The 13,852-nt window shown below is 39.0% G+C and overlaps 1 protein-coding gene across 14 annotated transcripts in view; it reads right to left on the bottom strand.

The window, feature by feature from the left end:
* Positions 1-13,852, bottom strand: part of C18H2orf76 (chromosome 18 C2orf76 homolog) — a 70,005-nt gene that overhangs the window by 4,349 nt on the left and 51,804 nt on the right. For all 14 annotated transcript variants that reach the window (XM_070241784.1, XM_023622780.2, XM_005601445.4 and 11 more), the window contains 2 exons: positions 12,154-12,191; positions 6,501-6,582 (listed from right to left, as the gene is read on the bottom strand). In XM_070241784.1, coding sequence (XP_070097885.1) covers positions 6,501-6,582; positions 12,154-12,191 — 120 coding nt within the window. The remainder of the gene's footprint in view (positions 1-6,500; positions 6,583-12,153; positions 12,192-13,852) is intronic.

The following is a 13,852-nucleotide window of genomic DNA, read 5'->3' as shown; positions in this document are numbered from 1 at the left end:
ATTTTTCACCCTTAACAAATTGGAAAACAACATATAAATTAAAAGTCATCCTGAGCACTTAAAGACATAAAATGGATTTTAAACTTCAGTACTGTGGTCCTCAAACAGAAATAGAAGACGATGATTTTAAAGTCTGTAAGACTCTGTTGAAAATGTTGGAGAGAATGATTTCATGTCCTTACACTGCAAATTTACTTGCCAATTAAAGTGAAAACGAATTATGAAAGATTTTCAAGACCTCTACATAATCATTCTTTCCATCATTATCCCTTCACTTCTTGCTTCCCCAATTCTATTTAAAATGGCTCCGGAAGAACCCTCAGGAAGTCTACCGTGTGCCGGTCCCCTAGGGCACCTGATTTTAAATTAAATGTGCTGCAGGCGGCCGTGCACTCAGGTGCACAGTGCCTTGGCATGCGAATCTGAAATGAATGTGCAATCTAAAATCCAATAAATACATTGCCAGTTCATCCCTTTGTCTTACTGTCAAATGAAATCAAGTAAGAGCCCTCCAAATACATCTGTGGATCATTTTAATACTGCCTTACAAGTTTAATGAAATGAACACAAGCCAGACATTCGAACTCTGGATATGTAATTAATAATTTTATAATGTTTCCAAATGGGTCATACACACACACACACCTTCAACAGGAAATTAATAATAATGACTTTAAGTAAAAGAATATAAGAAAAAAATTAAATGTAAAATCTTAAGAAAAATTAAGTGTAATTAAATTAACTAACTCCTCCATGAACTTATCTCAGTAAACTCACCTATGGACAAAGATTTACTGCATAGTTTCTGAGTCCCTAGTCTCATACTACTCAGCACGAAAGTAGTGTACGGTCCAGCAACTGTCGTCTGAGAAAGGAGATGAGACCTGTGTGCTGACTTTGTGGTACAGGTAATGAATGACCAGGGTAGGCTGTATGTGATGATAATCGCAGGTTATTGCCAATAAAAGTACGGGCAGGTAGGGGCCAGCCCAGTGGTGTAGCAGTTAAGTGTGTACGTTCCGCTTCGGAGGCCCGGGGTTCGCCGGGATCCCGGGTATGGACATGACACCGCTTGGCAAGCCATGCTGTGGTAGGCATCCCACATATAAAGTGGAGGAAGATGGGCACAGAGGTTAGCTCAGGGCCAATCTTCCTCAGCAAAAATAGGAGGACTGGCAGCAGTTGGCTCAGGGCTAATCTTCCTTTAAAAAAAAAAAAATACGGGCAGGTCAAGGTGTGGCTTCTGCAGCAATTTGAGACCAAAAGGACAATGTTTCACCCTCTCTCCTGGTCCAGGAGTGTATCCTATCCCTTCAAGTTTCACAGAATCCTAATCCACAAATCATTCAAAACTGCGCTCACAGCTGAGCTCTGTTTCTGAGTTTTTGCCAAAGGAGGTCAACAATCCAGTGAAGAGCCCCAACTTCTGTGCTGTTTATTTCATATTTGCTTCAAACGTCTGTTTTAGATCAGTTGGCAGAGATTTCAAACTCCAGTGTGAAGAAAACAAACAGTGAAATAAATCTGACCTTTGACAGGATGGACACTGTGATTTCCAACCACAGCGAGGGGAGGGTGAAAAGGGAGGAGCAATCTAGGGGAGGTTCATTCTGACCCCTTGCTCTGGACTTCCAAATTCCCTGCTTCACCGAGGACCAGACTATGGCTGTTTCTGTGTTAAGGTGAAGGACAGCCACCTTAACATGCCGTCAAAGGAGGAGAGCATGTGTGCCCTAAGATATTACTACCCACAAAAAGAATGGGAAGGTGACCCGAACTTCAAGCAAACACAAATCAAACACGATCCTGATAAAGAAGTGAGAGCCGGAGAAGCCTCCAATATTAGCTGTCCATCCGAGATAACCAAAAGGTGCTGGGCACAGAGGCAGAGTTCTAGTCCTGAACAGAAGACAGGAGTGACGCACAAAATGAAAACAAACCACAAAGGAGTTTTGGACTTATTACAGCACCTGGCTAGACGCGAACTCTTCCCTCAGATAAGCATTTACAGTTTGGCCCCTCTATCTTATTTTAAAATATTTCCAACAAAACACAGCTGGCTTTAGAAGAGTTCCCCTGCCACAATTTCTCTCCTAAACCAGAGAGGATTCAAAAGATAATAGTAGTAAAATGTAGCAAAATGAAAGACAGAAAGTATCGCCAAAAACCTTACATGCCAATTTATTACTTAGGGGAATTAGTCCATAAAACTACAATTGTTAATAACAAGGTAAGAATCTTTAAATCATAAATAAAAATTCTAGGTAAAGCCTGCTTCTTCCCTCCACAAACCAAATCTTTTGACTTATGTGTTTTAGCAGCAAGTCCGCAAGCAAAAACTTCCCCCTTGTCAGGCGGAGAATACACAATTGGGATCTGCAATGCAGATAAGAGGTCAGGGAAGGAACCAGAGAATTGCTCTGCGAGAAAAGAAATCTTCAAACAAGTTCGTTCACCTAATTTCCCCCCTCACAATCTTTCTTTTCCTTTCATGAATTTTGCAGAAAAGTCATAATGATAAATTTGTTACATTGGCATTATTCCCATGGCAACCGGCTGTGACAGCAGAGTGACAACTCTACAGCAAGATCAAGTGATAAAAAGGGAGAGAGTGATGACTTAGAATTTTTCTCTTAAACCTCTTAAAAAACCTAACCAGACACAGCACGAAGGGAGGGAAAATTCTCTAGAAAAATCGCACACTTCAAGTATCATTTTTCACAACTCTGCTCCCACTTAGAATTTTTTGTTGCTCTCCAAGGACCACGACCTCCTTCCCCGCGTGTAACTGTGGCTTGTTCTCCAGGGTACGGCCAACATTGCTCTAGGGAACAACAAGGCACATGCAGGAGAGGACATCGCTCCTGGCAGGGACTGAAGCGGCCCTTGGCCAGGGCTGCGGGCTTGCCAAGGCCAGGGGCAGTTTGAAGTTCTCGTGGAGAACCCGTGAAAAGGCTCTGATTCTGACCCAAGACCTCTGGCCTTAAAACAAGGACAACAAAAGAGGGATTGGATTCTCACCTTTATAGGTGGTCATTACATAAGTCCGAAATTAATGACAATTAAACCAACTCATTATTTAATTAAATTCAAACAGCTGCCCATTGCCTTCTCCAAATGGTTTCCAAATGAAAGAAGTATCTTTGAGGTTTTTACATGCATTGCTCCAGATGCCTCCATATCCATTATTTTATTTATTTTTTTTTTAAAGATTTTATTTTTCCTTTTTCTCCCCAAAGCCCCCCATTACATAGTTGTATATTCTTTGTTGTGGGTTCTTCTAGTTGTGGCATGTGGGACGCTGCCTCAGCGTGGTTTGATGAGCAGTGCCATGTCCGCGCCCAGGATTCGAACCAACGAAACACTGGGCCGCCTGCAGCGGAGCGTGCGAACTTAACCACTCGGCCACGGGGCCAGCCCCAAGATTTTATTTTTTTCCTTTTTCTCCCCAAAGCCCCCCGGTACATAGTTGTATATTCTTCATTGTGGGTCCTTCTAGTTGTGGCATGTGGGACACTGCCTCAGCGTGGTTTGATGAGCTGTGCCATGTCTGCGCCCAGGACTCGAACCAACGAAACACTGGGCTGCCTGCAGCAGAGCACGCAAACTTAACCACTCAGCCATGGGGCCAGCCCCCTCCATATCCATTCTTTTACTCAGCCTTTCCGACAACCCTCCAAAACAGGCTTAATTATTTGTTTTGTTTTACAGAAATCAAAATATAAGTTCAGAGAGGATAAACGGCTTACAGAAGGTCATGAAGCAAGTAAAATGTAGAGCCTTCATTCAATTTTCTCCAACTTTAGAAGTTCATTCTTTAAAATTGGTTCCTTAATTTACAAGTGATACATGTAAACTCTATAATTTAAATTACAAAAGCAATTACATAATATGGAGGAGAAAGGAAAAATCAATTGCTGGCAATGCCACCACCCAGAGAAACCATTACTGTAATTTCGGTATATGATCTTTTCTCCATATGCACATACAGACATGTAAATATGTACATTTTAAACAATAATGGTTTAAATGGTTAAAACCTACTTCACAGAATATATTCTATTTCCATTCGATAGATAAAGCTCTACATCAGTGATTCCCAGACAGAGAAGGCGAGAGAGACCCCGCCACCCCTCTGAGGCATATCACAACCTCAGGGGAGTCACAGAGCTTGGGGAAGCACACTCCTGTTGGTTGGTAATAGACATGACAGAAAGTTAAGTTTGTGAAAGTCTTACTGGTCAAACTGACCTACAGAAAGTTAGAGATCACAAACATTCCCACAGTAGTACAAGAGAGTACCCATCTCCCAACACTGCCTTGGGTGCAAACCACTTCTCTGCATGTCTGCTAGTCTTATAATTACTGCTTGTCCAAGGTCACCCAGAGAGTAAGTGGCAGAATCAGGCTGTGAACTCAAGCTCTCTGACTCCAGTCTCTAATTCTTTTTTTGCTGAGGAAGATTGGCCCTGAGCTAACATCTGTTCCCAATCTTCCTCTTTTTTTTTTTATTGCTTGAGGAAGCTTAGCTCTGAGCTAACATCTATGCCAACCCTCCTCTATTTTGTATGTGGGTCGCCACCACAGCACGTCTGACAAGTGGTGTAGGTCTGCACCTGGGATCTGAACCCGCGAATCCAGGCTGCCAAAGCAGAGCACGCTGGACTTTAACCACTATGCCACGGGGCCGGCCCCCAGTCTCTAACTCTTAACCACCAGACTAATATACGACATAAAATAGCTTCTATTTTCATATGCATTCTCTCATTCTAATAAGGTTGAACTATTTTTCATATGTTACCTATTTCTTCTACCGGTAGAATTTCTTGTTTATCTTTTTCACACTGATTATAAGAGCTCTTTATAATGTCAGGCTAATAACTTTTTACTTGTCATATATGCTGCAATTGTTTTTCATAGCTCATTGCTTCTCCTTTAACTCTGTTCACAATTTTTTAGTTTTTATGTGGTCAGATCTATCACTCCTCCCCACTTGATGGCTCTGCCTTCAAGGTCATGCTTAGCGAGCTCTTCTCTTCCCCAAGATTATGAAACAGTTGAGCAACGTTTTTTAAAAAATTTTTTCCATTATGACATTTAATCCAACTAGAATTTATTTTAGAATAAAAATTGCGATAAGAATTTAAATTTTATTTTCCTGCATGCTTTGGCAATGGACCTGACATCATTTTCTGGCTAACTCATACTTTTCCCACTTATTTGAGATGTCAAAACTTTATTATACTGCAAAATCTTACTTTTTTAGTTTGTTTTTGGATTTTCTGGTCTTTCCCATGGAGCTGTCTGTCAATTCCTACAATCAATACCAGTCTGTTACATTCATTATATTTTTATGCTTCAACAACAAGCAGGGCTAGCTTCCAGTTGCCACTTGCCTCAGTAACACAGGTGCCACCTGCTATAATAATATAATAGCATCTGAAGAAATAAGTGCCACAATAACAACTGTTTTTTCAAATAATAGCAATCAATCTTATGTATTCATAATATGGAAAGACACCAAATCTAGCAAATGGTGTAGACAAACACAGAAAACAAAGTCTAAGATTTCATAACGTGTTATTTAAAATCCTATTTAAATTGGAAGATATGTCAGAAACACTTTAAGCCTCATGTGTCATTCAAAAGTGAATTCCTGACATATGGGACTAAAATAACGCAACAGAACACCTGTCCAAAAAATTGAAGCCTTTCGAATACGGACCTCACTTAGAGTGCTTCTTAACCAGTGCATACAAATAATTATAAATGTGCTTGTGTGATTTCATTAGAGTCACTGACCCCAAACATATGTCAGAGGCATAATGCCTTCACCTGCTCATACTTCTCTTAAAATCTTCACTCCTCTTGCCAGATCATCTTTAGGTGCACATATAAGTAGAATTAGAGTGACATCTAATGGTCACAAAATGTGTCACAAAGCACTTCTTTAAAACAGAACTATTACATGTATATTCCAGGTTGAAAGGCTAAATCGGGCAAATTCTCAACCGCACACACTAGGCTCCTATTTGAAATTCCATGACTGGGTCGGCCCTGAGTGATTTGGATGACTATCAGATAGCACGCTGCGTGTTAGCCAAACAACATCTCACTACATTATTCCACATTAGTTCTACCAGGTCCGTTTCTCTCAAACCATCAGTTCAAATGATGCTGATAAGAGTAAGTAGGTTATTAAGTGAGTAATAACCTGTCAATCACTTAAAATAACCCTCAGCAGAATTCTGAGCACACCTTCTTAGAAGAACTATTTGCATTGCGAGCATTTGGAGAGCAGATATCCACTGCCCTCAGTCAAATGATCTGAATGTACATCATTCTCGTCCTCGTCCTCGGAATAATTATCAGGAGGTGTAAAGAGTGCCAAGGGTAGCATTTACTCTGCAGTGAGTTATCCAAATATAATCAGCCAGGTGTCCCCACACAGCCCGGGAAGGCAAGAGCCCCCTCCAGCACCGCCCGGCGCTCTTTCTCACCGATTCCAGCTGCTTGCAGAGTGCCGTCTTCTTTCAACAGGAGTCTGTCGTCGTCTTCCAAACTCAACACAAGTTCATTAGTCTAGAAAGAAAGAAAATCTGCAGTTTATCAGTACTTACAGGTATTTCATCTTTGGCAAGATTTCTCAAAGACAGAATTGTTACTGTGGGTCAGAGCAATAATCTGAGTCACATTCTACTCCCATTACTGTAAGGAGCAAAGTGGACAGAGTACCTACTAGGTGCACGCACTATGTAAGGCACTGGGGAGACAGGGCTACAGCTCAGAGCTTTGGAGCTCGATCTGGGTGAAAATCCAGGCTCCACCAATGCCAACTGTGTGTTCTCAACAAACACACAGCCTTTCTTAGACTCACTTTCCTCCGCTGTGAAAAAGGGGGGAAAGAATGCATCTTCTCTAGTGCCTTGTGGCGAGGATGACATGAGATGAAGCATGTAAGACCCACAGCACAGCGTGAGTCGCGTAGCAAGCATTCTCCACATTAGTTGTCACTGGTCTGTTGTTGTCGTCCTCACCAGCATCATCATCTCATCTCATTCTCACAACATTCCAGGAGACATCAGAGAGGTTAATATATAGGCCCAGAGTACACGGCTGGTCAGCCACGGGACTGAGGTCCAAGCTCTGCCAGTCTGACTTCCAAGAGAAGCAAGTTTACATCAATGGCCAAAGTCCACATCTCTGAAAACCTTGCCCATCTAATAAGCACTGATCATATTAACCGTAACATTTCTCAGGGTTGGGGGTGGATGAGTTTGCTCTCCAACGATATCTACAAATCCAGTTAAACATTATAACTACAGGAGAGAATTCTGAGATGATATCTGCCCCTAAACAGCCCATGGAGGTGACCACTAGTTGGGCACACAGTACCACTTATCAACCAGAACAAACTGGTTAGCTAGAATGTGGCTGAGAGGAAGAGGCAGCAGAAAGCCCTCTCTGGGCCAAAACAGACGGCCCAGAAGCCACGCTCCACGGGTCACAACTTCACCCCCTGGAGAGCACAGGGGCTTGAGCTCCAGAGCACACAGATTAAAAGGGAAAAAAACTCATTTTAGAATAGGTAATACATACTCATGATACAAAATTCTCCAAGTACATATGGAGGGAGGGAGAGAAGTCTCCTCCCACCCCTATCCACCAGTTCCCTAGTTCTCCTCCAGAGAACTTGCACTGATTCTTGTGTCTCCTTCCAGAGACCACCTCTGTACGTGGACACGCAGGCAAAGATGTGCACGTAGACTTTTTCACAGAAACAGCAGCATATTATCTGCTGTGTTCTAACATCTTCTTTCTCTTAAAATCATTCAAAATTAGTATAAGAGCTGCTTCATAATTTACGACAGCTGCAGCATGTTCCATTGAAAGGACACACACACACTCTCTCTCTCCCCTTCTCTCCCTCCCGCCCTCCCTCCCTCTCTCTCAGTCCCTGTGGATAGACATTTAGGTCGTTTCCAATCTCTTGCTATCATAAACAATCCTGTAACTGATATCCTTGTACGTATATCATTTTGCATAGATACAAGTTTTATCTGTAAGATAAATTCCTGGAAGTAGAATTGGTGGGTCAGAAAGCACACGTGACTTGTATTTTGACAATTCTTGCCAAATTACTTTGCAGAGAAGTGGTTCCAATTTAGGCTAATGCTACCAATCACTGAGAGTACCTGTTTCCCACACCCTCGCTGACACGGTGTATCATTAACACTTTCGGAGCCGGCCCCGGTGCTCTAGTGGTTAAGGTTCAGGGCTCTCACCACCACAGCCCAGGTTCGCTTCCCAGTAATGGAACCACACCACCCATCTCTCAGTCGTCATACTGTGGCGGTGGCGGCTCACATAGAGAACTAAAAACTAACAAGTAGGATACACGATCATGCACTGAAGCTTTAAAAAAAAAAAAACACCTTCTGATCTTTGCCAACCTAATAGATATAGGTTAAGTGTATTCTTAATTTGTATTCATTTTATTATGAGTAAAGTTGTGAATACTTTGTTTTTTAATGGACTTGTAGGTTCCTTTTTAAAATAGAATTGTAGAGTATCATTATATACTAAGAAAACTAGGCCTTTTCTATAATATGTTAGAAAATTTTCCTCCAGTTTTCATTTGTTCTTTGATTTTTCTTAGAGTGTTTTCTTATTAGAAGGTGCTGAATGTTTGTTGGATAAATTAACAAAGTAAAATGTATCAATCTTTTATGGTTTCTGGGTTTTCTATCATACTTAAAAAAGCCTTCACTCTATGATTACTTCTAAAATTCCATATTTTCTTCAAATATTTTTATTAGTTTCATTTTTTTAAACTTTGAATTATGGGAATCGCAAACATACAATGTATACAGAAGAGTATAAGGAACCCTCCATGTCACCATCACCCGGCCTGAACAAACTATCCACTCACATTCAATCTCTTTCATCTCTTTCCTCACCTATAGGTTTCATTTTCACATTTAAGTCACTAATCCAATGGGTATTTATTTCGGCATAAAGAAAAGGATATGGATTCAAGTTAACTGTTTTCCAGATGTCCACCAGTTGTCCCAATACCATTTATTGAATCCTCCATATTTTCTCCATAGAGTTGAAATGCCATATTTACTACACACTAAATTCCCATATATATTTGGGTCTATGTTTGGACTTTTAATTCTGTGCCACTGAACTAACAGTTCACATGACAGTACCACACTATTTTTAATTACTAAAGTTTTATAGTATGTCTAATAGATGCTAGGACTAGTCACTCTCATTCTCTTCTTTTTCCCAACTATTCTTCATTATTTATTTTTTGCATATTAGTTTTATAACCAACTTTCTTTAGTTTATATTCATATGTATATACGCAACTCTGGTTATTCTTTTATTGAGGTAGCGTTAAATTTGCAAATTACCTAAAAGAGAACTGACATTTTCATGCTGCTGCATGTTCCCATCCAAAATATCCTAAGCATTTCCATTTTTAAGTCCTTCATTCACGTTTTATTTTTTGTCTAATTGAGGTAGAATTTCACACAAATAAAATGCACAGATCTTAAGAGTAGTTCATTTGATGAGTCTGGACAACTGAATATCTTCACTAGCATTTCAAAATTTTCTTCTTAAAGATACTGCACATTTCTTCTAAGGTTATTCCAGGGTATGATTTTTTCCTTTCATAAACTTTTAACAAGTATAGCTATCTGGTTTCCAAACTCATGAAATAGCAGATAGAAATTAGAGTTTTTATTTCAAATCATTTTAATAGGAATTATTCTGACTTTACAAATAGCCTACTGATTACAATCTACAATATACATACAAATACATTTTCTTGATAACCATAAATCATATTATGGTAATTATTTGCCCTATACTGTTGATTCATTCATTCAACAAACACTGGGCTCATAGTCTAAACAGGAGGCTCTGGTGGGAAGGTATCCAGACAGCCTTTTTATCGTGATGACGGGAAGAAATTTCTGTAGACACCTGGTAATTGTAATTAAGAAAGTCTGTAAACCTAGAAAATTGGGGAAATGGGGAAAATGCCTTTTGTGAACAAGTTCTTTAAGACACAGGATTTATTTGGAAGTCTCTCTCTTTGGCTGAGGAAGGAGATTAAAATTACAGCTGGATTGGAAAACTGACAGGCTAGGCCAGTGATGCTTATAGGCCCTGCACACAGGGAACAGAATGCAGATGGCGAAAGTAGAAAAATATGTGAGAGCTGGACAAGGCGCAAATGGGCACATGTAGGTGAAGTTTTTCTGAAGTTTTAAAATTGTATCAGTAAAAATACATTGATCCTTTTCTTTATAAAAGTTGAAGAGGAAACTTGAAGAATCATTCCCAAGATACCTAGTCTGTACTTAACCAGAATTGTTATGGTTAGATAAAAGTTTATAAGGCAGATTCCAGAAACATTCTAAGTGACTTAATTTGTTTTTGGAACCCCTCCTTAAATAAATACATTGTTCAACTGGAAAAATAAGCCCTAATTTTATAACTCTAACATACCAGGATGGAACGTGTTTTAAATATAAGAAACAATTCTAATATATTTCCAACTATAGGACGAAAACTTACTGATTTTTAAAAATGTCATAAAATTGATTATTTGAATATTATGAACTAGATCTTCATTAGGATAAATAATCTACTAATTATTCCTTTTAGGAAACATGAGCATATGAACAAGCCCAACAATGTAAAAATGCAACAATGAATTGAGAATGACAGACACACTCTATTTGACAACCTTGTCAAAGAGCACATTGTTTCATTTTAGCTTTATTTTATATTTATATACATTTTCCCCCCTCTTCAATAAGACCAAGCTTCTTATTCCCCACAGTTTAGAGACAAGGTTGTAAACACTTCTGGTCTGCAGAAGACAAAGTGGATGGAGTCTGGTCAGATACAGTGGAGGGACCTCTAGCATCCACACGAAGTGCAGACTCCACACCACAGCCTCAGACACACGTGAGCACTAAATGTAAGGCATCTGACGATGGACATTGTCAAATTTGTATATACAATCCTTGGTATAAAACAATGAAGTTACTGGGAAGAACCAGCCTTGCCAACGCCTCAATTTCAGCCCAGTGAAACTGATTTTGGAATTCTGGGCTCCAGAACTATAAGAGAATAAACATGGGCTGTTTCAAGCTACAGGAAAAAACCAATTTTTTTAAGTTACTAATTCACAGTCAACAGACATACCCTCACGCCTGTTTCTTGTAATCCCTGGTATACATTTATTTGAAAGCTGATTGAGTTTATGGAGGGCATCTATGACTAGAGAAGAGAATGAAATTAAGTGAATTCATAAATAAACACTTCATTCAAAAATTGTATGGAAACATCCCTATGAATGAGGCATTGTGCTAGGTATTGGAGACAGGAAGACTAAGATACGGTCCCTTGTCCTTGAGTAGTTTGTATAATAGAGTAAGATTACTGCTTTAATGAGGAGTCTATACAAGATCACTGAGATTCAAGAAGAAAAGACCACTCTAGCATGTCTGTCTGAGAAGCTGACCTTTGATTGTGGCTTCACAAAAACATTACTCTCAGAAAGCAAGAAGACAGAAATGTAAACACATGATAAACACATAAACAAACAGTTCTCTTTGGGACAAGACAACATTAGAATTGCAGGCCATGCCCTCTGTGGAACTAGGTTTCTTACCAAGAGCCACAGTGCTGGGCCTTCTGTTACACACACAAAGAGTCCAGCCAGAATAAGAAGATTTTTTTTATTTGCTTTTGGCTCTTTTCTTCTGGTACAGAATTAAGAAAATCAAAGAGATTGGATTGCCAGGTAACAAGTGGCTTCCTTTACATGTAACCTGAATGTACTTCACAAGTTTTATGTTTATTTTATGTTAAATATTTGTTTGATATATAACATGTATGCTTTTTTTAAAATTAACACTTTATTAAAGGATCTATTACTAACAGATATGACTCAAAATTTTTTCTTTAATGGAAAAAGAAGGCTGTAGAAAGGGTACCTACGAAATAAAAAATGCTATTATAATGGAAAATACTTTAGAAGTACATGTGTTTATTCATTTATTCACTAAGTCAACCAAGATTGATTACTTGCTATGTTCCAGATACTGTACATATGAAACATACCTTTGATTTATGTGCTTGATGAATAATCTTTAGTTTATCTGAAAGAAAAAAACAAGATGTCTTTTTACAAAGATTATTCTAAAACTTCATTTCAAATGATTAGTGAGATGGGGGCGTGGCTATGAAATTGAGAAATTTAAGTCCTTGCCTTATGACCAGGTTCACTTAGAAATCTAGTATACAGTAAAAGAAAAACTACTTTTGCATACCATTAAAATTAAAGATAACTGTATAAAGATATTTAAAGCCTTCGTCTCTGACACACAATTGTGTAGGTGCCATAACCTGAAGTCAACTCAGCACATTTCCCCTCAGAACAGAAGACAAGTGAACCACATTACACTGCCCTGTCTTTTGGAGTTCCCACAGGCTGTGATTAGCAAATAATGTAAAAAATGTCTTAGGGGCTGGCCCCGTGGCCGAGTGGTTAAGTTCGCAAGCTCCGCTGCAGGCGGCCCAGTGTTTCATTGGTTCGAATCCTGGGCGCGGACATGGCACTGCTCATCAAACCACGCTGAGGCAGCGTCCCACATGCCACAACTAGAAGGACCCACAACGAAGAATATACAACTATGTACCGGGGGGCTTTGGGGAGAAAAAGGAAAAAATTTAAAAAAAATTTTTTTTAAATGTCTTAAATTCAGGCAGATATTAACAAAAGCAGTTCAAAACTCTACTAATTTCTCAAAATAGTTACAGTGACAGGAGATCAAATGATCAAAATGACAAGTTGTTACTACTCTCAGAATTCAAACACTATCAAGGATCACTGGTAATCTGGGCAAGAATCCCCAAATCTGCCTGCTGGTTTTCAAATAGTGCACCAGCTCACACCGTCCGATCTGCGTTACTAGTCAGTCCCTCCTTCACTCCTCAATCTGTTTATCTTGAAGTCAGGCTAACTGTGCTTTTCTGGTCAGTAATTTCTCCACGTTGGGTAAAATTCTAACTCTGCAACAATCAGGTCTTAGTTACATAATAGAACATTCAACAGGTTGAAATTCAGAAAGCTTCCAAATCTTCACTCAGTTTTACTTAATCATTTAATTAACATATTATGACTACATGTATTATTATATCTGAATAAACTCTTAACCTTCAACTAAAATTCATTTCTATCAATCATGCCGTTAGCTTCAGTGAGGAATTCTAAGAGTGAAACGAAATGAAAGGATCTATTTAAACAACAGACCTTGATTCAACGATGCTCTAACAATACAGAAGAACAGGGCACCTATCCCAGTTAAAAACCAGCACTCTGAATTACCCATTATTTTAGATAGTCAACTTTCCATCATCCACTGTAATTTTTAAGTAAGGTCAGCCTAATCCTAGGACTATAACTATGCATTGTTAAGAAATAAAAATAAATCTAACCTAAGTGAAATAGGCATGTTAGGAACATAAATATGCTACAATTACTACTAAAAATAAGCTTACAATGTACACAAGAAAATAAACAAAAGTGACTTTTGTATTACCTATCATTCCGACTGACCTTTACATTCATTTTCTCATTATAAATAGATACTAGTTTATGATTGGAGACAAGTTAGAGAAGCCAATAGTAGGGTGTTTTTTAACAAAAAGACTTTGCTTAAAGTCTGTTAGAGTCAACCTGCAAAATGTAGTTTGACCCTACCAAATGTTAATCCTGTTCTATATATATTGCTAATGAGTCTTGAAATTAGAAATACCT

The sequence above is a fragment of the Equus caballus genome, chromosome 18, assembly GCF_041296265.1.
Source record: "Equus caballus isolate H_3958 breed thoroughbred chromosome 18, TB-T2T, whole genome shotgun sequence".
Taxonomy (NCBI): Eukaryota; Metazoa; Chordata; class Mammalia; order Perissodactyla; family Equidae; genus Equus; species Equus caballus.
The sequence above is the reverse complement of the archived record's forward strand: the minus strand, read 5'-3'. Positions and strand labels throughout refer to the sequence as shown.